Below are 24,910 nucleotides of genomic sequence, written 5' to 3' on the forward strand. Positions count from 1 at the left end.
TCATCAATTAAACTCTATTGAAGTAATTTTCTACATATTACGAATGAATTTCGGTATATTATGCATCATATTTCTCCATGAATAAAAAAATACATAGGTTTATTACTTTCAAGACATTTATTAGTGTTGGTATACAAACATTTCGGGGATACATTACTTTTACATATTTGTGAGGACAAAATAATTATTCAATAATAATACAAAAAGTTTAATCTACACAGAAATATTTTCCTCAAGTTGAGATTCCTCTATCGAATCTATGATACCACTAGCCAAATATCGCAATGTATGGGCAGTGTTGGGCTCGGACTGCGCTACCATTCTGGATAAGAGATTGTTTGGATCCTTGAGTAAATCCTTAGGTGTACCAAACTCCTAATAAAGGAATAAACAAACAAAAAAATGTTATTATTGATAGCTCAAATTTTTAAAGTGGCCGACCTTGGGCCACTGCAACTAGTGTTGTCTCGGTCCTTATTTCTTTACTCCTGTTCTCTTCAGTCTTAGGACCGATGTTATCGTTCCTAAGGACTGTCAGTCCTTGGAATGTCTTCTAAAAATGTATTTGCTTTATTAAGCCAAATAATACATATGAGATATGTATTATGAACATTGCAAATATCTTACAAAAAATATTCATGTTATCATTAAATTGCAACATAAATCATGGGAACAAATTACATTTTTTCCCTTAGTTGTATAATTTATTCTTTTATATAACGGAATAGTTATAAAAAGGAAAAATACACTCAATGACATCACAAGGAATCGATTTTACATTTTTGAAAGGAACGACGAGTGGTATTGGAGTGGACTGCCGTCCTCAGACAGACACAACCCTAACTCCAACTTCTATGTATAGTGGCAGTTAACTCCCTCACTGGCACTGCGCTTGATTGAAGGAAATAACTAAATTTATTTTCTAAAAAAGGTCCTTTACGGAAAAAATAGACATTTTTCCGATGAAAAAAGAAAATTTGCTAAACAAATAAGATTCGTAATTATGTGAAATTTTCAAAAAGGGAGGAAAGAAATTAGCCCCCTAAAAATATCTTGCCTCAGATGATATTTTTATCCCTACCCAGATTGGGATTTCTATCAATTGCAATCTGTTTCACAAAGGGCCTCGTAAACCACCCCTGATTTTTATTACTTACTTCAATTTCACCATTTTGTAGAACAAGCATGCGATCAGAGTCCATAACAGTGTACAAACGATGTGCTATAGTAAATACGGTACAGTCCTTAAATTCTTTACGAATGGCTTCTTGTATAAGGGAGTCCGTACTAGGATTTATGGTTTTTTAAATTATTAATTTATCAGTTCTATGTAAAGAAAATCTCAAATCTACTTACAATGGATCCACGTTTGCTGTGGCCTCGTCCATTATAAGAACCTTATTCCGTCTTAAAATGGCTCTTGCCAAACAAAACAGTTGTCGTTGTCCAACAGAGAAATTAGAACCAAACTCTAATACCACTGAATCCAGGCCGTGTCCAAGATCCACGACAATATCGTACAGTTTTGCCTTATAATAAAAATTGAAGATGCATCATTTGGATCATAAAGTATATAAGCCAATGGCTGACTCTCCCTTTTCATAAATTTTTACTTAACAGAAAATTGTGGAGGGAAGATGCATATTATGTATAGTGTAAACGTACAGTGTCTGCAAGCAAATCGTACACGCGGCAAAAAGAGCTCCATAGAGCCATTATTAATTTGCAATTGATGTTGGATTATAAAATAGAAATTGTTTTAAAATTCCTCAGCTTTGCTACATTGTATTTTTTGTTGGAATATGTCAACAAACAACGACAATGAAGGCAACAGATTCAGATCTTGTCCGTGCCAATCACTCTGTAAAGGAGATTGCAGACATTATAAATTGCTCTGCTGAGCTTGTCTGTAAGGTCAAGAGGCAAGAGCCTCTCCAGGAAGACAGGAATTAGAGGACACAACAAGATTTTTGCTAAAGACTTATTGACTGGTCTGGCCTTTGAAATTAGGAAGGGAAAAAAGAAGTTGGTAAGCCAACTACCTTGTTGGCAACAAGACTCAGAACTTGACTATAAAGCCATTAAAACTCAAGCTTACTGCATGGAAAACCTCACCGATTTCCGGCCTCCCTCAGTGCGGGACCACTCTCCACTGGAATATGGGGCTTTGTGGAAAGTAAGGCCTGCAAAGTCCACCACCGCAACGGTGATTCCCTGAAGGCCTCCGTTGAGAAAAAGTTAATTGATATATCTAATAACTACGTCATCGATGTGTAAAAAGCCTTCAGGCCCAGACTGGAGACCTTGGTGACCGTAGAAGGGGCACATTTTGTGAAATATTTGTTGGTATAATTATAATAAAAACTTAATTCCGATACTATGTACTCGCTGTTCTAGTATGATCATTGCATATATTTGTTAAGATTCAGCAACGATGACCAGGGGATCTTTTTTTTTCTAATTTAGTTGGCTATAAGAATATACTTTCTTAATACGAAGTGCTAAGGACAAATTGACTATTACTCTATAACTATCTACACAACCTTCATAAATTTCCTGGTAGCAAAGGAAATCTCTTCAAGCTTAAAGTCACCATTGGTTTTATAGCTTTGATTAGTATAAATAATATTTTACTTACTTGCTCGAGAGCATTCCAAATTTGTACGTCTGTAAATTCATTGAAAGGATCCAAATTTTTCCTTATACTTCCATTGAATAAGATTGGATCCTGAGGGATAATGGATATTTTTTTACGAATGTCCAAAAGCCCTACCTTACAAATATCTAGTCCATCTATAAATATCTCTCCTTCTGGCTCTGCTAAACGAAACAGAGCAGAAATTATTGAGGACTTTCCAGCTCCTGTTCGTCCAATGATCCCTATCTGACCAGTATATAGTATATTATTTACTAATTGGATCAATGTATACATTTATAATCACCTTTTCAAAGGAATTGGTTTTGAAATTGAGACCTTTTAAAACATTGGGCTGATGCTGTGAATACCTCATGCTCACGTTAGAAAATTCAACAACACCTTTATCTGGCCATGAGGGATCTAATTTGATATCAGATTCTAAGCCTTTTTCCTTAGGCAGTTCACCATATTCCAGAACTCGCTCAACGGAAGTCATGAAGTTTTCAACTTCTGCAGACTGTCGAAGACCCCATTGAATCATTCCGGAGAGGGCAAGGGACAAAGTTAGACTCAGTCCAACGTCACCTCCGCTAGCATCTAAAGAAAAAGTTATTACTTCATATCTACAATGACTTACAAAACATACCTCTATAATAGAAAATGAATAAAGATACAAGCGAGGCCGTAAATATAGATAGGAGAATGTCTCCAGAGAACGCAAAAAATCGATTAACAACCAGAAATGAGTAGTAAGAGGACGTGTGGATATCCTTAAACGTAAGATATAGAATGAAGTTACCTTTAAGTAGGGTTGTATTCGAATTAACTCGACTCGACGCAGAGTTCAAAAATTTGAACTTGACCATAATCAAATTTTTTTATCCAAATACAACGCAACTTTTAAGTAATGACTCTATTTAATTACCTGTAGATCATCAAATTCATTGATCAACATATTCTCAATTTTCATTGAGCGAATAGTAGTGAGTCCATCCAGTGAAGATGCCAGCTGAGAAAACACTGGAGATCTTGTTACACCTTCCAATCTTTTTATTGACCTAGAAGCTTTTAAATAGTATCTTCGCACTGTTATCAGTATGATGAGAAGTATGGCTACACCAATAAGGACCAGTGGATTTGTGCTTGAAATGAGAAAAAATATCCCAATAGCTGATAGAAAGGCCTGCATTTATCCCCAAAAAATATAATTGTACAAGTAGGTATGTATAAATGAGTATAAAGAGAATAAGCATACCCAATTTGTATCAACTACTACCGGAGGTAATAGTTCGTCGATGGAGCCAATGTCTTTGGAAAATCGATTCAAAATACGACCTAAAAAAGTAAATAGGTCAAGCAAAGAAAAGTTGTACCCAAGAATACTTTATCCAGGGTGTGACAACGAAATCCAGTGCTTCAGATATCCGGATTTATCCGTCAAATATGATGAAGAAATTGTGCAATGTTGTTGTAGTGGTTAAATATATTTAAAATATTTCACTTAGTAGCTAAACCAACGCCATAGAGTCTACAGCAGAAGATTTCAAGCCTATTATATTTTCAGAGGGAGCATGCAGGTGCTCTACTGTGATCCCTGATGTACTGCATTTTCCTGGAATGCAATAATTTCGATCGTGCTCTAGTTTTCAGGACCATTGTTATTAAGATCAATAGAGACAACATTGAAACATTTTCTCAATGATTTTATCTGTGCTCAGTTTTTGACAATTTTATATTAATTTAATGTAGATAGATCAAAACCACCGGATTTCGTTGTTATATCCTGTATATAGAACGCCTACTCTTATTTTCCTTCCTTTTTTTTAACAACTAAAGGCCATATTTTCTATAAATATGATACCCATGAAATTGGAAAGAATTGAATGGAAAAAATCTGATGATGAATGTCTTGAGGAATTGGAAGAAAAATTTATGTTCTGATGACATAAATTAGATAGATCCATCAAAGAAGTAAAATTATATAAAATATTCCTTGATATAGGTAAATAGTAATCAGCTACATATGTGTCAGCATGTATGATATCATATAAGGATGAGCTCACCTATGGGGTTAACATCAAAAAAACTTGAATATGTAAAGGCGACTCTAAGAAACATTTTATCATGAAGATTTTGAGAGGACTTTAAACAGGAGTTAAAGAGTTGCCTCATACTAATTTGAGCCGAGAGAACAAGTACTAAAATTATTCCAGAGTAGATGGAGCAATAAATGAGATTAAAAAGATCCACTTTGAGCTCTGGAACTATAAATGTGATTGATGAATTTTGATAAGACGTAAAGTAAAAAGAGCCATCATTCAGTGTTCCATTCTGTTCCCTTATATCCGCTGCATTCGTCCTTTAAATTATGGAGAGTAATTATACAAATATTAAATATTCTAATGGCTCTTTAAACTCACCAAAGTCTGAGCCACCAATCACCAAAGACAAATAATGAATGAGTAATTAAACTAAGAGAATAAATGAGAATAAATCCCAGGATCCCATTGGCTGCAGCAAAATATTTGAGGTAAAGCTTGAAGGACACATTTCCTTCTGCCTTGCTTTCACTACGTAAAGAACGATTTTTATCAAATTCTTCTTTGGCTTTTATGTCATCGTCGATTTGTTCATCTATATCTGAGTGAATGATCTCTGAAAAATACATTGGGTGGTTCAAGGAAGAAATTGAAGAGGAGGACAAGGAGATAGTGCTTTTTCTATTCTTTGTAGGAGAGGGAGGCTTGTGATGATTCCCAGTGTCTATTTTTTTGACAAAGGATCCAAACCCTTGGTTGGATGAGGAGAGCTCTTCATACCGTCCTTGAGCTGAAATAACAATATACAATTTACATCTATACATGAATATCAATAAATAAACTTTACTTTCAACGCTTCCATCGGAATTTAAAAGAACGATTTGATCTGCTGTCTTGATGTACTGTATTTGATGTGTGGCAATGATGACTGTCTTATTCATCAAAAAATGCTGAATACATTTCTCTAATAAATGCCGTCCAACATGTGGATCTACTGCGGATAGTGGATCATCAAGGATGTAAATATCTGCCTTTTCATAAACGCAGCGTGCTAAATTGATTCGTGCTTTCTGTCCGCCTGAGAGAGAAATCCCCTTACCTCCGACAAATGTTAGATCTCCATTTGACCATTCTTGTATATCGTGTTCAAGAGCACATGCATTCAAAACATCTTGATAGCGCTTCTCAATGAATGGTTTCCCCATAAGAATATTTTGTCGCACTGTTCCATCAAAAATCCAGGCCTCTTGTGAAGCATAGGATAATTTACCAACAATGTCCATCGAGCCATATTCAAAGGGGAATTCTCCTAGAAGAGCTTGAAGAAGTGTACTTTTACCACTTCCCACAGGTCCAATTATGGCTATCAGCTCTCCAACTTCGACATTTAGGGAGATGTCTTTAAGGGTAAGCTCTGGGCTGGCAAGAGACCATTTCCCTCCAAGATTGTTTAATTTAATCGCTAAGGGTTCATATTTAAGAGATTGATTGTCGTGACAAATTCGACGAGAGCTCCATTCTTCTAAAAGTAAGAATTCCTTAAATAGAGAAAAACATAGGTAAATACATTTTGACGGGAATTTGCAAAAAGACACTAACAAAATTAAGTTTTTGAATATTTATACTTTTTTTTTTCAGCTTTGAGTCAACGTTTGAACGTTTTGAACGTCGTCATGAATAACATGAATAATCCGGAATAAAATAAACTCACACTCTCAACAAAATTGTATGTCAATTTTAAATATAGATTTAAATTTCATTTGTAATCATCTAATCGTTGGAAAATGACAATTAAATGTAAAAAACTCCGTTTTTTAAGGATTTGCGTTGAAAGGAATTACACCATGATCTTTCATTTGCTTTTAAGTAAAATGAATAATCGGTCTTTAACTTCCAAAGTTTTTTTTTTTTAAATGTTCCTCTTATTTGTTAGATGGAGTTGCACTGATTAAGTGTAAATAAACATTATAGTATTACATATACTCCATCTAACCTAGGTATCTTTCGGTGAAATCCATATAGATAAAGTATATTTCTTTCTTTAGGAATCATCTGGGCGTGAACCTATACATAATAAGTTAAAGAAAATAACTTCTCCCTAGTGTTTCAGTTTTATTCTTTCATTCTTGAGGAGAGAACACGTTATATGAATTGATATAAGTATTGAGTAGTTACGGAGAGTAGCAACGATGATTTGTTGGGAAATTATCTTCAATATTATTAAAGCAAAATTTATATTTTAGTCAACGCTTAATTACTCCTGCAATGACAGGTACTATCCCTGGTAATCCAATATATTTAATTTATTATGACGGAACTCTTACAAAATTCAGCACTAAACCTCGAACAATTATTAACAAATGAATATTACTGTTAAACTAGGTAGGTATTCGTTTTTTATAACAAATACATAGATATAGAAATATTAAATGTTGATTTACTTAATTAATTGTTTAAAATAATTTAGACTCATTTAAAAACAAGAAAAAACACATCATTGGTTGTGTATAAACACACAATAAAAGCATATGGTTTACAACTTTACCCATACATCATATTTCTATCTTGAAGTTGGAGAGAACGCAAGCAGAAAGCTGAAATTCAATAATCCCAAACTTTTTATTTGAAAGAACTGATTTAATCGAAGCCAAATGTTTGTTATTGTTGGTTGGTTGTGAGTTCGTCTCTTATTTAGCATGTGATCATTATCCCTGGAATAATGGTAGATACATGTTCCTTAAATAATAAAATGTGATCTTATCTAGGCTCATCCTTCAGTTTACGGATTGACTCTGAGTCTTCTCCCCTTGATACTGTGTAAGAGACGAACTCACAACCTCCTTCACAAAAGAAGACCTATCATCTACTTTTATGATTCTCCAAACGGTTACTTTTCTGAATTTCCAGAAAGAGTCGATAATGATAATATCTATCCTTGACCTACCCTTGATAATATTATCTGCCTGTTTTATGATTTTGAAAGGGAAACATGAGTTACTACTATAAGGAGGAAGCCCTTCTACATCTATAGTAACATTAGAGCAGGGTAAATATAACAATTATATTAAATTCATCTAGATTTATTTTATTATACATTTTTATATCAATTTACACCAAAGATAGGGGAGAATTATTTTTTAGAATGAGATGTTAACACCTCTACGACCGATTAAATAATGAACAACAAAGAGGAAAGAGCACAGGCAACAACCGTTTTTCCTTTTCTTATTTATAAACTTAGTTTTTTCATTACAAAAATGGCATCCTTAAATATGTGCAATATGAGGGGAAAATAAACTCAAACCCCACTACGTATCGACTTACTCCGATATCGATCCTCAAATCTACTCCGAGTTCAACAAGGACTTACACTTACAGCTCTGCCACAAATCCTCAGGGTTACTTTTCGTCTTTCACGCACTAGAGATTACGTTATGGTTATATGTTCTCTCTTCAATAATAAAATCATAATCGGCAAGACTTTTCTTTCTTTGAATTTGTCTAAACAACGTCGTCTACTTTGTCTATTTTATTGATTTGTAGACGTAATTTTGTCTCCAATAATGAGCTCAATAAGTCCATAATAATAATTATATGGAATCGGCTTTACTGCCCTATGCAATACCGATTCAAATGCATCAGTACATACCTACTTTTAACTTTTCTGCGAGATATTATTTAAAAATTGATTTTAATGGTTTTAAAAGAAAGCATTTAAAGAAATGGAGATTTTTTTGTAATAATTATACCCTCAGTTTCTTATTATTTCCGCTGTTATCATTTGAATAATTAATTTATATGCTATTATAAATTGATATATTTGACAAAAATTCAAAACTTAATCATTGAAGAAAAATGTTAAAAATTGTAAACTAAGGGATCTATTGTAATCAGTGATTTATAGAAAGTGATGCTAATCGGGGGGAAAAAGTGAGAAAATCAACATGGGTACACTGACAATTTGGAAAATGTTTTGAAGGGGAGCAGCTAAGGTATCATGACGTCTCATTAGATCAGCTACAAACAGCTGTAACAAAGGAGAAGGAAATGAACCAGAACTTAGGCAAGAATCACTCCACCGTCGATCCTCAATTCTTCCCTCAGACCAACAAGAATTTACTATTATAACTCCGCAACAATCCTTGAAGGTTATTCTTATTCTTTTACTAGCACACGAAAATGTTCAATCACAACAGCTTAGAAAATTAACAACTCTTCAGTTTTCCCACTCAAAAAAATATAAAAAAACCGGACCAGCTAATATAAAAAAAAACAGTCTATTTTCATTACTATTTGTATTTATGATCACCCCTCTTTTCTTTTCCTTTAATATGACGCACTCAGCTTTAGCCTCACATACATAAGACTCGACTTGAACCATAAGTACTTTTTCCCACCTCTCATAATAAATAATACATGTAATAAAAATATTTGATTATGACTCAGCTTGAATAAGTGCGTTTTTTACTAAGATATTCTATAAATTCTTCCCTTGTTATCACGCAAAGTTGTGAACTTTTTTTTATATTTTTATCGGCGTATCCTCTTTCAGCCAAGAACCCTTCAGTAAAAATTAGCCCTAAGTAGGCTAAAAAAAAGCAATATAAAGAAACAAAAAGTGCACCGTGGATTATTCATTGGATGGATACCTAATGCCTACATAATTAGCATTTTAACTGCATTTTATAAACATCCTTATTTATGCTGGTACATGTTCAAATCAAGATTGCATTGACACAATTAGCATTCATTGAAGTACTCTTTACTTTAATGCGTGATAAAGTCTGTATAACTTTATGTTATTTCGTTACATAATATTTACCCTATATTGATTTGTACCCCAAAACTTGCGGTAGCATTAAATTACGAGGGTTAAAACGACAGCCGAAACAGAAATAAACAAGTTTGCTTTTATCCCATGTATCTAACTGTAAAAATGTCGTACCATCAACCAAAAGACGTATTGAGTGTACTTGAGTTTACTATTTGAATTAGTTTAGTCAACATTGAAGTATCTTTCATGTACGAGGGCAGTTTGTTATTATTCTTAATTTAGATCTAATTAGAGTATTTATTATTATTCTTATAAAAATTGTTGAATGTTGATTAATTAACGATCACTTCCCAAGAGGATTTATATTATTTATCAAAGACTGCTCTATTGGACAGTTTTACGTTTAATTCAAATGCACCCTTAAAATTTATGAAGGGACTCACGGGAACGTCAAAGTTTTAAAGCGGTTAACTCACTAAATTTGAGTTATAGAACATGAGGCTCTCATACCACAGGTCATGTACAAAGTTCTATTTTACATAAACGCATGAAGAATTTTCCCACAAAGTCGAGGAATCGCCTTACCAACGACCTCGCTGTGGCTCCTAGGACCATCAGGACGGCTATAAAACACAACTTCGGATTAGTTTATTTCACAAGGACCCCAAACCACCTTTTGACAGAGAGTGTAAAAGCTAGGAGCCTCAAGAGGTGCAAGAAAACCCTCAAATGGGTCAAATATGAAAAATTTCTCGTACAAGAAGATGTTCACAGTTGATCAATTCCACTGCCACCAAAAGGACCTCTGGCTTGTGGGGAAAAAAAGAGGTTCAAAGAGCTTTACACTCCAAATATACGGCCCAAACAATCGTCCTCGGCGTTGTGGTCTCTGATGGAAAGAAGATACATCCCCCCTTTTTCAAGGCTGGACAGAAAATTGGCCTACTATAAGGTGCTTAGGTACACCATCTTGCCATTGCTAAAGACTAGCTACCCGAAGGGTAACTACGTGTGGACTCAGGATGGCTACCCCTCTCACACGTCCACCAAGTGCCAAAAGTTCTGTGTATATAACATGGGTAGGTTCTAGTCCAAAGATATATGGACCCTTTCCTCAGCACATTTGACCCCACTGAACTTTTCCATGTGGGGCACTTTGGAGAAGGAAACCAACAGGACCTTACACCTAAATATGGACTCGCTGAAGTCCTCCATAGTGTGTACATGGGACATTTTGTCAGAGGAGTTTGTCATCAACTGCTGCATGTCCTTCAAGTGACGTGTAAAAGCTGTGATTTATAATGGAGGTTGCCATATTGAGTGAAAAAAGTTTTGCAAAAACCTTGTCTACATTTTTTGTAACCATCCTTTTTTGTCTATTATTGAAACTATAAAATTATTGATGTATTTCTAAATCCATCTTCCGAGTCCACGTTTTGCTGCCCTACCCTGTATATTGGCCCCAAAATGACCCCTTTTAAATAAAATCTGTCATTTTATCTTTTTTTTTTTCTATTGTGACAATCAATTTTAACTACTTTAGGTATTGGAATTTGTGGCGTTTTACAAGGGTTATATGAATTGGCAATAATTCATTGAGGAACACAAATGTAATCCACACTCCATTTTGAGAAAAATCAGCCTTGTAGTAAAGAAATATTATTATAATTTATAATCGATAGAGTAGTCATTTTGTCCAACTGTTGGGCAATGTTTTACATACTTAATAATAGGGACATTCAAAGCTTAAAAAAGGTATATAACTCGAATTCACGGGATCAACATTCCAACACTAATTATAACTATTACTTATTAAATATTATGGAAATATTAACGACAGATCAAAAAATGCATTGTAAATATTTCGTGTAACGGGGAGGCTTTAATAATTATGACATAATAAACGATAAAATCATAAATAAATTATCAATGAAATAATGTTTGCGTGATAATACAACTTACATCATATCAAGTCCTTTTCTTTTTGTGTTATAACACTCATAACCTTATTCTACAGGGCGTTACGTTACTTCACTAACAAAAAATATACAATGTATAAAAATTCTCTTGAAAAACGAATATATTACATGCTAAAAGAGATTTACAATTAAACATTACTCGCCATTAATCAAATAATCAATCCACTTCCAAATAATAAAGTATATATCCATGTGAACAAAGCCTCCATAAGGAGTTTATTTTAGAACAAAACTCAACCCCAATCAGGATTCTTCCTCCTCTTAAAGATCAAATAATCTGTAAGGGCCCCAGATTAAGTTATACGGAGTGTGATCAAAAAGCAGGCTTTTGAACGGAACGGATTTTTTTAAAACATTGAACGCTAAAAATATTATTTTAGCGTTTTGTTCCTCTAGTACTTCAAAAAAAATTCAAGAAAAGCTTATATTTTATTTACTTATTTAAATATGAATGGAGGAGGTGATAACGCTAAGAAGACTTATTTTGAGGAAGTAGGATGGGGGGGAAGGTCTGAGGGGGCTCTTTTTCAAGACGAAAATGAAAATTTCTAGTAATCTACCTTAACTCAAACATACATATGAACTTGACCATCTTGGGCCGAGGCTCATCATTTGGCAGTGAATGTAAGCAAATGGACCATTAAAAATAATAAATTATTCTCTCGTGTGTTACAAGGGCCGCAGTATAGGTTCCCCGCTAATCAGTATTTATATTAGCAATGTAACTGGAAGTTATTTTCATCAAAGAGAGCTGAATCACTCTAGTAATTGAGGAATATGATTTTTCCTGTTCTATGAATGAGAGTTGTGGTTCTTTCGAGTTGGAATGTCGTTCTATGTTAAGCAGAGTTGTAAATATAGCGGTTATAGCCGTTAGAATTGGATCCGGTGCAATAGAACCAAGACACCGCTTAAATTTTGTCAGTATAGATTATCAATCCCCCATTCTCTAATTTCAACTATGAATTAATTATAAACCTACATTTTTTTATCAGACTCATGGGAAACAACCTAATTTATATTGTTTGTACATGGGTGTGCACATTTCGGGTCGCACTGCACTTTTGAGGTCTGCTGGCATCCTTGTTTTTTTTTTGTTTTTTTTTACATACGCAGCAAATATCAGGAGGAGAAATTATTTTTTTAGTATCCACAGAAGTAATTTGCCATTTTTTGATACTCGAAATCATGGGGGGAAAATGTGGAGAAAATACTTTTTCAATAGATTCATTTCAATAAATGATATAAATAAATATATACCGTAAGTTCCAGATAAACAGAGCTGGTGGAGTTTTGTAAACCCCCCAAATAATATTTCAATTATTTGGTTAGCTTGTCTTATTTTTCTGATACCCCAAACAAAAGAAACCATTATTTATTATTCCCATCCAATCCTGCGCAATTTTTACCGTATGTGCAGGAGTCCCGTCCAGTTCAAAGGAATAATCGGTTTTCTTTGATTGTTTTGTGATCTTACAAACCTAGGGAAACACTTTTTTTTGTAAAACCATCATGTTATCCTTGCTAGTCAAACTATATCCAACAGGGAAACAAATTAGCTTCTTTTTGTGACTTTCGGATGAAACAATGCCGAGTATAATTACTGAGGCCAGGTGTTTGGTGGTGAACACTTCATGGAGATTACAAATGGACTTTTCCCAAATATACAACCTGATTATTTTGACTATTGTAGATGGGATCCACTGTAAATGCCTTCACGTCCGAGAAGAACAAAATTCGGTTTCCGTGATATCTCAGGTCATTATAATACTTTTTGCACCCATCAAATTGTAATTGTTGTTTTTCAGTGATCAAGGGTCGCTCAATTTATCGGAGAGACTTACCACCAGCTCTTTACGGCATTTGACACCGTCGAATAGCTCGCCCACCATTTTTTCTCCAAGTGCACCACCGTCATCTTCAGATTTTTCAAAAAAGGTTTTTTGCCATTTCATGCTTTAATTTGATCGTCCTTCCACTTCTATGACGATGATTGATGCTTTCACCATTGTTGACCTTAACCCTGACCCTCCCAACGGGGGTTCTGCAGACATTAAGGGTATTTACAATAGCAAAAACGCTAAATTTTGGGCGAACTGAATGACCCATTTCATGCCTTTACCGCTCCATTTTCGTTAACATTTATCTTAGAGACTTGGTAAGTAAAATGTTCAAAAGATAAAGAATCAGTTGTTCTTTTTTTTAATGAAACTTTTGCATAAAATTAACAAAACCCCCTCAAAATGCAGTTAATGCCATTTTCCAAAACTCTGACGGCCCTGTACATATCCTATTTTTAACGTTAAAACACAGAGCTTAGGAAATTTGTCCCAATTATCTTCTTTAAACCCGACGCCCTGGGTGAATGGTCTAGATAAGGGATTTTCAAACTTTTTACAATGTGTACCAGTTGAGTAAATATCAAAATAATCTTCAAGTACCATTATTATTTAAGATTTGAAATTTTTTTACATATTGTTCTGTAAAATTTTGGATGATATTCTCAAGTCTCTGGCTACACCTAAAGTAGACTAAACGTATCACAGTTTGAGAACCCTTGCTCGAAAGAATATACTTTTGGGATATCAGCTTTCTAGAGTTTAGTTGTTCTGTTATCCTCTAAATCAGTGTTCCTTAAACTTTAGTATGTGAGCGTCCTCTAGAGACAAGTGGAAAAACGTCATAAATAGATGAAGCCTTTAAAATTGTCATGATATAGGAAATAATATTGTTTCCAGGTTTTATTTTGGACTGAAGATTACAGTCTTGGTTCAGTCCAGTTCAGCCCTGTATATTAGTCCTAAAAACTTTTAATGTTTGCTTACGGTTTTAAACTTTATTTCTTTTTTTTTTAATCCTTTTTAGGACTGATGGTCCTCAGGACCCACCTTAAGACTGTACTCCAACGAATAAATAAGGACCTACACGACACTAATGGTGTTACACAGATATCATGAAGATCTTGATATTTTCTTATGTGGTAAACACTTTAAAAAGTTGGTGAAGCACTGATTTATAATATACATACACAAATATTCCAATTCCATCATACCTGAATTCTTCGTAAAGAAATGTATGCTTCAGATGACGTGGCTATGGCACTTGGAAAGAAATGCGTCACAGGTAGTTTGAGGGTCTCGAATAGACCGAAGACAAGGAATATATTCTGTGAATTCACCACTCCTCCAAAAATTAAAATCATGAAAAATATGGGGAGAAGGACAAGACGACTTGAAGTGGAGAAAAAGGCATAGTTGAAGGACTTATAGCTGGCTGACCTACGAATGACATCCATTTCATTCCTAGAAAGATATAGCATTAAAAAAATATTTTCTATTTTAGCTTTAAAGGAGTTACTTCCGAACACTATTGACAAGCTGAACAAAGGAGCTCTCCCAGGCATACATTTTAATCACTTTAATACCATTTAAGATTTCACTCATAATTTGTATTCTCGAATCTGTTTTTTCCGCCGTTTTAGATCTTAATTTTGAAAAGATGTTAATCATTCGAGCTGAAAGTAAGGTAATAGGAGTCAACCATGATAATTGATCTTTCTATACACATAAGATACATTGATGTAGGGAACCTTACTTTGAATAAATATGAAGAAAATGAGAATGAATCCTCCAAGAATCGTTACAGAACCTACGTGATAAATTGTGACGAACAAAACAATTGTAAATTGAAGTGGAGCCACCCAAAGGTATTGGAGAAAAACTGTAGAATTATCAAAGCGATTTACATCATTAGACAAGAGATTGACCATTTGTCCTACAGAGCTGAGTCCCAAGGATCGTTTCGATAGTGTCAGAGCCTAAACGATAGGAAACAGAAACATGGGGATGAGAATAGGCAAGGAATTCTCTTTACGCTTTAATCGCTTTTTTTCTCTTTTTTTACCAACTAAAGGTTATTTTTCCCATAAAAGTCATTTGTCTCGAAGGAAATTTCGCCTTAAAAAATATAAATAAATGATGTTTGTACATAGTTATTGTTTATCCATGAACAAAAAAATAAATTTTTTCAAAACGAATTTAGAATATCAATTTTTTTTCAAAAAAAAATAAAAATATTATATTTTTTCAATACAAATTTTGAATATTAAATTTTTGTAAATAAAATTTCAAAAATCCATAGCTATTCTCAAAAAAATTTAAAAAATTTAAAAAAAATTCTAAAGTTAAATTTTAATTTTTATGAAAAACATCAAAAATTATGTTTCAAGTATAATTTTTTTAGTAAAAAGTAGAAATTTCTTAATTTGGGGGTTCCAGCTCTCCCCCTCCATTTGCCCCTGATTATCGCTACAATCTACCTTTCTATATATGAGTGCAGAAGCGGCTATCCGTATTTGCATCCCCGTTTTAAGGGATCTATACCAATATCTTTGATCGAAGAGAACAAAACATATCCCGGAGAGAATGAGAACATAGCCCCATATATACAACTCTGTGTCTGAACTTTTTGGATTTGTGAAACAGGATATGATATTAAATACGGCATAGGGTTGAAGAATGCGAAAAACACACTCTTCAAATAGAACGATGATTAAGCTCAAGAGGGATTGTGGTCCAAATGTACGGAGCATTGCTTTGAGTAGACTTGGCTTGTAGAAGTTTGAAGTTTTTTTCTTTATGGTTTCTTTTTTCCATTCTCTTTAAAAAGAAAACAAATTACTCAAACAAAGTCGTCTAATGATTTATTTTATATATTTTGTTAATTACAAGCACGAACACACTATCTTAAAGATAGCCAATGAAAAATAAATAAGCTAAACATAAATGAAATATTTTTAATGTTAAAATTCTAAACTAAAACGATTTACTATAATAGGTAAATTTTTATTGTTAAACCTTCTTTTATACAACTTTTTTTTTCTCTCCATTTGATGTAAATATAATCAAACCTGCACGCCCTTTTGACACTCTTGAAAATGCAACAGATACTTTTTTTCAACCATAACGAAAATTGGAGGTACATTCTGAGATTAACTTGCTCATCCTCTTCCTAACTCCCTTTTTTAATTCGTATTTAATATACGTTCTCCCTTTTTCTATATGTACAATAATTCGTCTTTTGGATTTTGGATTTTTTTGGTGCAATTTCGAATCGACAACTATACCTTATAAAAAAACTGTGAGATATTCTTCTATGAAAAAAAATCAACTTATAAGCAAAAATCAAACTTGTCCTTCAGAGTCCAGGAATCTGGTCTGCTCAGAATTAATCATGGCTTTACGTTCGTAAATAAAATTTTTGAACAACTTTTATTTTATATCTAAAGTCTGTACACAAAAACATAAATTATTTTGATAATACGTCGGATTGAAGGATCTTTCCTTTTCAATTACAGTAAGAAGAAAATGGAGCACTTCAATTTTCTTACAAGTTTCTACATGATGTACTTCAGTACTTCTATGAAATAATAAGGGCGTCCGCAGGGGGCTGTAGCATCATGCCCCCAAAAAAAAAAAAAATTATAATAATAAATAAAGGAACTTTTCTGTTTAACTTGAAGATTAAATTTTTGAAATTTAAATTAATTTTTCAAAAATTTTAATTTCCTGTAAATAGCTAGGGATGATTAAAACTTTTTTCACAAAAATTTAATATTTGGAATTTTATTTAAAAATGTCATGTTTACAATTTAATTTTTGAATTTTTTTTTCGAAAAATACCTATTTTCTGTGAATAACTTGTGAATTGTTGTTTGAAATTTTTTTTCAAAAAATTTAATATTAGAAATTTTTTTTCAATAAATTTTTTTTCTGTAATTTTTTTTCTACAAATTTTTAATTTTTGTTAACAGCTACTGATTTTTGATTTTTTTTTGCAAAAGTTTAATACTTGAATTTAAATTTTTGAATTTTTTTTCGACATAATTAAATTTTTTCTAAATAGCTATGGATTTTTGATTTTTTTTTGTTTTTAAAAATTAATATTTGAAATTTTCTTCCACAAAATTAAATTTTTCCAAAAATGTGTTTTAGATTTATTGAGTGATTATCTCTCTTTCTCTTTATAGTGACGTCATTATGTGCATTTGTTCGGGTAAATGTAATATATATAAAACAAAATGAGTCATTTAAATTTACTTTTTTCGTCCATTGATTCCTCATTTATCAAGGCTATATTTAGGTATTTCAGTTATTCAATATAGTTATATTCCTGTATTTGGGATCCTAATGACGTTATCTTTTATGCTAGTAAATTTTCAATGGAAATTGAAACTCGTTACTAACTAAACTTGCTATAATAACATTGGATTTAATGTCCACTGTCCATTTTTCCGCTTCTTTTCCACTAATTAGTATTTTGAACGTTAATTGGTTAAATTAAACTAACTTTTTTTGTTAAAATGTGGAAAGTTATTAAGAACTATTGAATAATAGTTCCATACTTGAGAAGAATTGTCTAACTACCAACTGATTTTGGGCATTTTTTCTGGGTTTTTTCGCTCGTATGAAAGGTTGCATGAACAATACGGGTAACGAACTGATAGGAAAATTAAACTGCTTCCGTTTTCTAATTTGTTGTGAGTAGCTGGAGAACAGCAGCTGAGCCTTAAATGTTGAAAGGGTATGTAAATTATAAGAGTATCCCGAATCAAATGATATGTTTTTTTGGTTAGAATATATTTTGTTTCAATAAATAAATATTAAGTACTATTACTCATGTCTCAATGTGCCCAGAGCTGCGTCAACTTGTCCTCCGTCCTTCCCTGTATGGACAAATTGACCCACAAATGGTCAGCGCTAAACTAAATATTACTGTTAATAATCATTATCTATAGTATGAAATGTATACCAAAAGTTGCAAATCGTTATGAGCTTTACAAAGAAGAAAAACTCAAGTCTCAATACTACATCAACATCTTGTATAACATACGAAAAACGGGATTTTGTGTCAACGTTTATTATTTGTTAAAACGTTTATAGGTAGGTATATCAGTCCAATATTGAAATCATACACAATGTTTTTAAGCGACGTTTTATTTACTTTTGATAAGAAGGCAAAATACTGTTTTCTTATATTTCCCTTTAATTATATACATAGCCCACAGAGCAGAGGGAACAGAAAATAAAATTAATTTATTACTGAGTCAATACAATAAATTTGAAACTAAATAGTCAAATAAAGTGAGACTGTAAATTGTACAAGGAAATTAATCTAATCAAATCAAATACACAATGCAACAGCATTGTTGCCCACAAGCTAAAATCCCCCCCCCTTATTATTGTTATTAAAGCCGTAGAGCACGAATATGACCATTAAAACTTTCAATCCATGAAGATTTGGTCTTTAAAGCCTTTTTTTTTATCAAGTTTTTAGGGTATAAGTAAGATTCAGTGCCATATTTCGACATGAAAAAACGATATATATGGAAATCAAAGTAAATAATAAATTGATAAAAACATTTATGTATTTGAAAAAGGAATTATTTATTAAGTTATCTTGATTATATTTAATAAAAATGTATATAATCACCGAAAAAATCGAGTAAAAGGAAGGACCTTACTTCAATGCTAATTTCTTTTTTATTTTTCCTTCAAATGCTTTACATATATCATAGCTGAACATATAGAATAGACCTCATATTTCAATTTTTTTTAAATATCTGTAAAAAAAGGCCGATTTTGATGGATTTAGGGTGGATTAAATTATAATATTTATTTAAAAAATCAAATATCATAAGCCGGTTAGGTTGCGTGTATATATATATTACAATAATATTCCGATGAAAAAATAAATTACCGGAATATTATTGTAATCTATATTTACGTCTTCTACGGCTTAAATAATATTAATAAATGTGAGTTTTAGTCTGCGGGTGTTCCAAGACCTTCATTTTGTTGCATAGTGATATATTTGCAAAACTTTAATTCAATCAATAAAACAAAATATGCTTTTATCAAGGCTGAAAGTAAGTCATTTTTGAGATTAGACAATTGATCGAAGAAATATATGTATAATCTAGCATGTTCGTCAGATTCCAGGAAAAAAATATTTTTATAGAATTGTATATAGTACTCTATATAAATTAACGGGGTTTTATTTCAGATTTAGCAACTAGCTAAAGTACTACTTGGCTCATGATCTCATATGAAAAAAAATTATCAAGTTTTTATTATTATTCTTTTATTTTGAAGAGATAACATGTAAGTATTGAGTCACTTCGTGTAAGTGTGCTCATAAAAAACGGAAAATTACATTGAGCATTTATCTTATATACTATTAAAGTACAGTGCCTCAGTTCTTCGACACCTAAAAACTCCGATCAGTGCCAGTTACTACCGCTAGAACATTATATGTGATTTTCGAAAAAATTTCAATTATAACCAAAGCTTAACCACTTCAACATACACTTTCAAACCATCGATGTTTACAAAAGCTTAATCTACAATCAATTATTGTTTTGGGGGGGAAAAAGTGATTTTGAATAAATTTGGAAAACGTACTTATTCGTATAGTTGTTTTTTGAGACTTCAGTCACTTTTTATTAATGATAAAAGTGATTTACAAATCGACCCCTATATAGTCTCCTTGGTTTGTATATCAATTTGGAAAAATATAAATTGATGTTTAACTGAAATATCAGTCATTTTATATATTACTTGAAATTTCTCCTTTTTTTCAATTTCTTCATTTTTTAAAAAGAAATGCCACAAAACGATACATTTTGGACATAAAATTTTAGAATTATGTTTAACAATAGCAGAATTTTCACTTTCCAGAGGATTTTATAGCATAATTTTAACAATATTTGCAAAAATGAACCAGTTATCGAGGGTTATTTTTCCGACAACATTATTCTTCATAACTTTTTTGTTTTTCCAAGTACAAATTTTTATTATAATTAGACTTTGTGGATTGTATATTTTCATAAGAATAGAAGCATATAATTTTACATAATTTTGAAAAATTAGGACTCAAAATACTAAATTGAGCTTTTTGAAATAAATAAAAAATACAGTTTTACAAGGATAATTTAAAGTAATGGGTATTATTTTACGTGTATGATAATTTATTCATAAATTTTGCAATATTAAAACGACAAATTAAGATTTAAAAAAAAAAGTTTTTCTTCCGTAAATGTTTATAACTTTGTTATCAGTTTGTTTAATGGGATGTCTACTGCTAAGAATGCCTCAGTTAAATCTTAACCAAGAATATCAAACTTTCCTTTTTAAGGTTTCGGTTTTAAGGGTAATTCAATTTCCATTTTTTTCTCTAAAGTTGAAGGTTGTTTTTGTGCTTGACAGTGAACAAATATCTTTGTAGGTTGCATTTTTTGAAAGCTTTGATTCTTTTTACACAAGAGTTACATCAATTAGTTTTTGAGTCCGCAGTGAGAACAAAAGGAGTGTCTATATTTTCATAAAAATCACTAATACATTTATATTGTAGGGATTGGGGCATTTTGAAGTTAGAAGTTTAAGTTATTTCAAAATTCATTACAAGCGCTATTTATAACATTATTGAAGGATTCAAGTTAAGCAGTATTTGGCGTAAAAGTATTTCTCCTTTGTTACAAGATTCAAGAGGGAATATTCAACAATCAATTTTTGCCCCAAATTTTCTCTTTTTCTCATTGCCTGTAATCGGAATCTTGCTTCCTCGCATATTCATTCATGTTACATTAACCTGACTGCATCATTTACATAGTTTTCCCTCCAAAAAAAGATTTTCAAGGTTAGTAGAAATACATTTCTACTAACCCTGGAGTGTTTTTCTATTGTTTTCCCGCCTAATGAAGAAAGGATTTTGCATGTACATTTTCACTTGAAAAATTTTATCAAAGCTGTTGAGTAATCTAACTAGATTCATAATTTTCTCTATTTATTTCATACCAGTCTGGAAAAATGAGCAATTTCCACTCAAAAAAACGCAAAAACAGCAATTTTTTGAGCAATTGAGTGATCGCTCACAAACCCTAAGTTTATTTATTATTTATTACATAAACTGGCAATTAAAAAGGTTGCTGAATAAATGTTGGGTAAGTTATGATCCTTTAAATTTTACAGTATTGAAATGACCGGATTAAAAATTCAGTAAATACCAGGTTAAGATTTTTTTTTAAATTATTTTTAAAGTATCTTGGCTGCCATACATTATTTTAAATAATTTATGATGAATAAAATTGTTTTATACAAAAGAAAACAAAGGAAAAATAGTCAAATGATGACTTTGGAAAATGGATTTCTCCCATTTTACGAGTTTTAGTACTGAAAAAGTCCCCAGACAAAAAAATGCGTTAAGCAAGGACTCTTATTACTGATAATATGATCATTGATCATACATGGAGTTTTTTTTTTTTTTAACAAGATGTCACCCCTCCCTGAGGCTTTGTTTAGAAACTGATATAAGTAAACAGTGTTCATGCCGATTGAAACAAGCACAAACTGATTCAAATTCCGAATACTCGTGGGAACTACACAGGCAAGTTTTTGGCATTATGAATCTTAGTACTTTATTATTACTCCTGTTTTCAATTTCATTTCTTTATAAATATATCTATGTTTGAAAATTGGAGAAGTTGTGCCTCTCCTTAGGGGCTGCCCTGTCATGTCGCTATTTGTATTACTACTTGTAACATTTCCTCCAAAAAGAAACAGAGGAACAAAGGCCAAAATCAGTTGTTATATAGATTTTAGTCGAATCTGGTTTTTGAGATATTCCGACAATTAGCAATTTGGAGGATCTTTAAATTTCATGACCCTGACCCCCCAAATATCTCTTCAGTCTTCATCCTTCAGTCCACAGATCGACTCCCCCGCTCTCCCACATAATTCATAAGAGACAAACTCACGACCTTTTCTTCTATATGATGAGACCTTCCATCTACTTTTATGATCCTCTAACGCATTAATTGTCTGAATATCTCGAAAAAGTCAAGATCAATCTACTCTTACTTAAATAATATTTTTTTTGCGTGACCTTGCTTGCTTCACTTAGCAAAGCGAAATTATTATTGAAAGTTTGCGACAATTTAATAGAAACTCTCTCCAATTTGAAGATAGAAGGGGAAAGTATTAAGTGCAAGCAAACTTAGACAAAAATGGAATTATAATTTAGTAGCTATTAGAAATTGACCACAGCTAAACAATTTCTTAATTTTAATGCAACCAATCAACGCTCAGAACACTGATTATGGAAATGAAAAGAAAGAGCATCGACAGTTGACAACAAATACAATCTAATTCTTTGGATATTTTATCCCTTATAGTTTTATTTGTCAAATGTATATTAAGAGATTATCATCTATCTATTCAAATAAAAAAATGCATATCAATGACACACAATACAACGAGGCATATTAATATAAGCTTTTTGATAAGCATTTACTGCTTATCTCAAAAGGAATCATGCCATAAATCAGTATTAATTTTGCTCATAGTCATGTAAATTTGGACTTTTAAATCAATAAAAGGATGATTATTTTGTTTGCTTACCTTTCAAGTCTATCGCTCAGTCCTTTCGACTCATCTGATGGAAGAACTCTAAACAAATCATCAGGCCCAAGATTGGTCCTTTGACCTCTTCTTACAAATGGTAAAGTCCATCTATAAATAAGTATAAGTTTCATTATAATTTTCAAAAAAAATAGCCTTGAAGCCTACAAGAAAAGTGCATTGGCAATTGGATTCACACTGTCTTTTGGATTGGACTCTTGATAATACTTTCGCTGGAAATCCATGCTGATATGAGAATGAATATTCAAACTCGGAGATTAAATGTTCTACTACACGTAATAACGTATAAACATTATCTAATTTTGATGGAATTATTGAGATTAAAATTTAATTTTTGGAATTTTATGATAAACAATTGACTGGGGCGTTCTAAGCATTAAGATAAAAGAAATATACCGAGTGGTCCATAAAAATCTGAACACTTTGAATTTTAAAATTCAACAACATATAATTTATTAATCAACAATTGAATTTCAACAAAATTAATACTATAAATAGATGTTTGCCTGAGCTCTCATAATCATCAATGTAGCCGCTGCTAGATTATAGGTGGCTCAGAGATGTTCTCTTATCTCTGTTCAGAGTTAAGATGTCTTGATGTCCTCTTCCGTGATTTTGCACCAATGTATTTCCAGATTGAACATAATAAAATGTGCACCACAAGATATGATCAACCCTGTAATACACGGTTTAAAATGATGGTGCAATAAAGACTTTGAACTCCTATCTATACACTACATATACAACTAATCTCTAAAGTCTATAAAGTAACATTCTCAGTTTAAATGAAAAGGATTTTGAAGAATTTCTCAAATATTATGTGTGTGTGCTGGTACAAATTTTCCGACTCCGAGTCTACCAAAAAAGGCACCAACTCTCACTCCAAGTCCTTGCTCTAAACCTTATAATCTCTACTTCATTATGATCTTAGATGTGTCAGAAGGCGATGTGGTTGGCTTTTCATAGTGACCCAACCTTTGAGTGCCTCCTCGAATATTCTCAGTGGTTTGTATCACTCCAGCCAACCAACCACCTCTTCTTCTGACACATACTGGATCATAACAAATTGGAAATCACAGATATTGCCTCATAACAACCATGATGTTTTTCATAGTAATAGACAATACATGTTTTGATTTAACAATTCAAAGTGAGCATCAATTTCAACCATAAATAAACAATAACGACGTATAAACCTGATTCATTTATATATTAAGGTAAAATATCCGTAAGGAAAAATGGCTTTCAGGCGAAATGGTTTAAGGCAAAATGTCCTGAAGCAAAAGTACCTGACGCCCATTTTTCAATCATATATGTGTCTGATTGTATAATTGATCGTCTATAATCACAATCAATGAACGATGTTTGCATTAGTGGGTCTATACCAGGGGTCTGCTACCTTTTTTACAAGGAGAGTCATGTAAGCAAAGTATTTGAAAATTAATTTCAGTGAAAGGCTTGTAATATATTTTAAGACTGAATTAAATTAAATGTAACTATAGTAATACTCTGAATTTTTTAGTCTAAGTTATGTTGCTATAATGTATATAATTAATTTTAGCTATATATACTTATTCATACCAAGGTTAATAGAAATACAAGGTTAGACCATCATGTAATTATGCCTATTAGAATTTTCAATTTGATGTATCGTACCGACTGCTGGACAAAAGAGGGAGATTTTGACGTCATAGAGAATAGAAGGGGTATATTAGCCTTGATTCATACGAAAGTCATAATTCAAATTAGAATATCAATCAATAAAAGTTCAAGAATTACATATATCAATAGATATACTTTATATTATTATTAGAGAGATCCCTGGAGCGTATATTAAAAGGGGCAATTGAGGTTCAAAGAAACGCGGAAGAAAAGTTTTACCAACATTTGTTTTCATTGTTGAAATTACTCAAAATCATATTGCTTCACAATGATATTTCCCAGAACAATTTTGTCCCACAATGATAATGTTCACCACAATTTTACCACACAACGATATAACC

General features: G+C 32.2%; 1 protein-coding gene across 2 annotated transcripts; it reads right to left on the reverse strand.

Moving 5' to 3' along the window:
• Positions 1-98: 98 nt before the first annotated feature.
• On the reverse strand, positions 99-23,195 carry LOC121124151 (ATP-binding cassette sub-family C member 4). 2 transcript variants are annotated; one of them, XM_040719285.2, is made up of 17 exons: positions 23,055-23,195; positions 22,887-22,997; positions 15,749-16,088; positions 15,025-15,247; positions 14,788-14,944; positions 14,483-14,732; positions 5,525-6,215; positions 5,059-5,467; positions 4,813-4,997; positions 3,894-3,973; positions 3,564-3,821; positions 3,285-3,408; positions 2,943-3,235; positions 2,639-2,884; positions 1,357-1,529; positions 1,158-1,287; positions 99-375 (listed from the first exon to the last, which is right to left on the reverse strand). In XM_040719285.2, the coding sequence occupies exons 1-17, from the start codon at positions 23,129-23,131 to the stop codon at positions 214-216; spliced, it is 3,909 nt and encodes a 1,302-aa protein (XP_040575219.1). In that variant the 5' UTR covers positions 23,132-23,195; the 3' UTR covers positions 99-213. The 2 variants fall into 2 exon arrangements, with proteins under 2 accessions (XP_040575219.1, XP_040575212.1); XM_040719278.2 differs by having other exon boundaries at positions 4,702-4,997.
• Positions 23,196-24,910: the final 1,715 nt, after the last annotated feature.

Source organism: Lepeophtheirus salmonis, chromosome 1, assembly GCF_016086655.4.
Source record: "Lepeophtheirus salmonis chromosome 1, UVic_Lsal_1.4, whole genome shotgun sequence".
In the NCBI taxonomy this organism is placed as follows: domain Eukaryota; kingdom Metazoa; phylum Arthropoda; class Copepoda; order Siphonostomatoida; family Caligidae; genus Lepeophtheirus; species Lepeophtheirus salmonis.

Bases quoted from the DNA above. Each gene is read 5' to 3' on its own strand.
- LOC121124151 (XM_040719278.2), bottom strand. From the start codon at position 23,131: ATGGATTTCCAGCGAAAGTATTATCAAGAGTCCAATCCAAAAGACAGT. The intron at 2,885-2,942 runs GTGATTATAAAT...TATACTGGTCAG, and splicing joins AAACCAATTCCTTTGAAAAG to ATAGGGATCATTGGACGAAC. The intron at 1,288-1,356 runs GTAAGTAGATTT...CATAAATCCTAG, and splicing joins ACAGCAAACGTGGATCCATT to TACGGACTCCCTTATACAAG.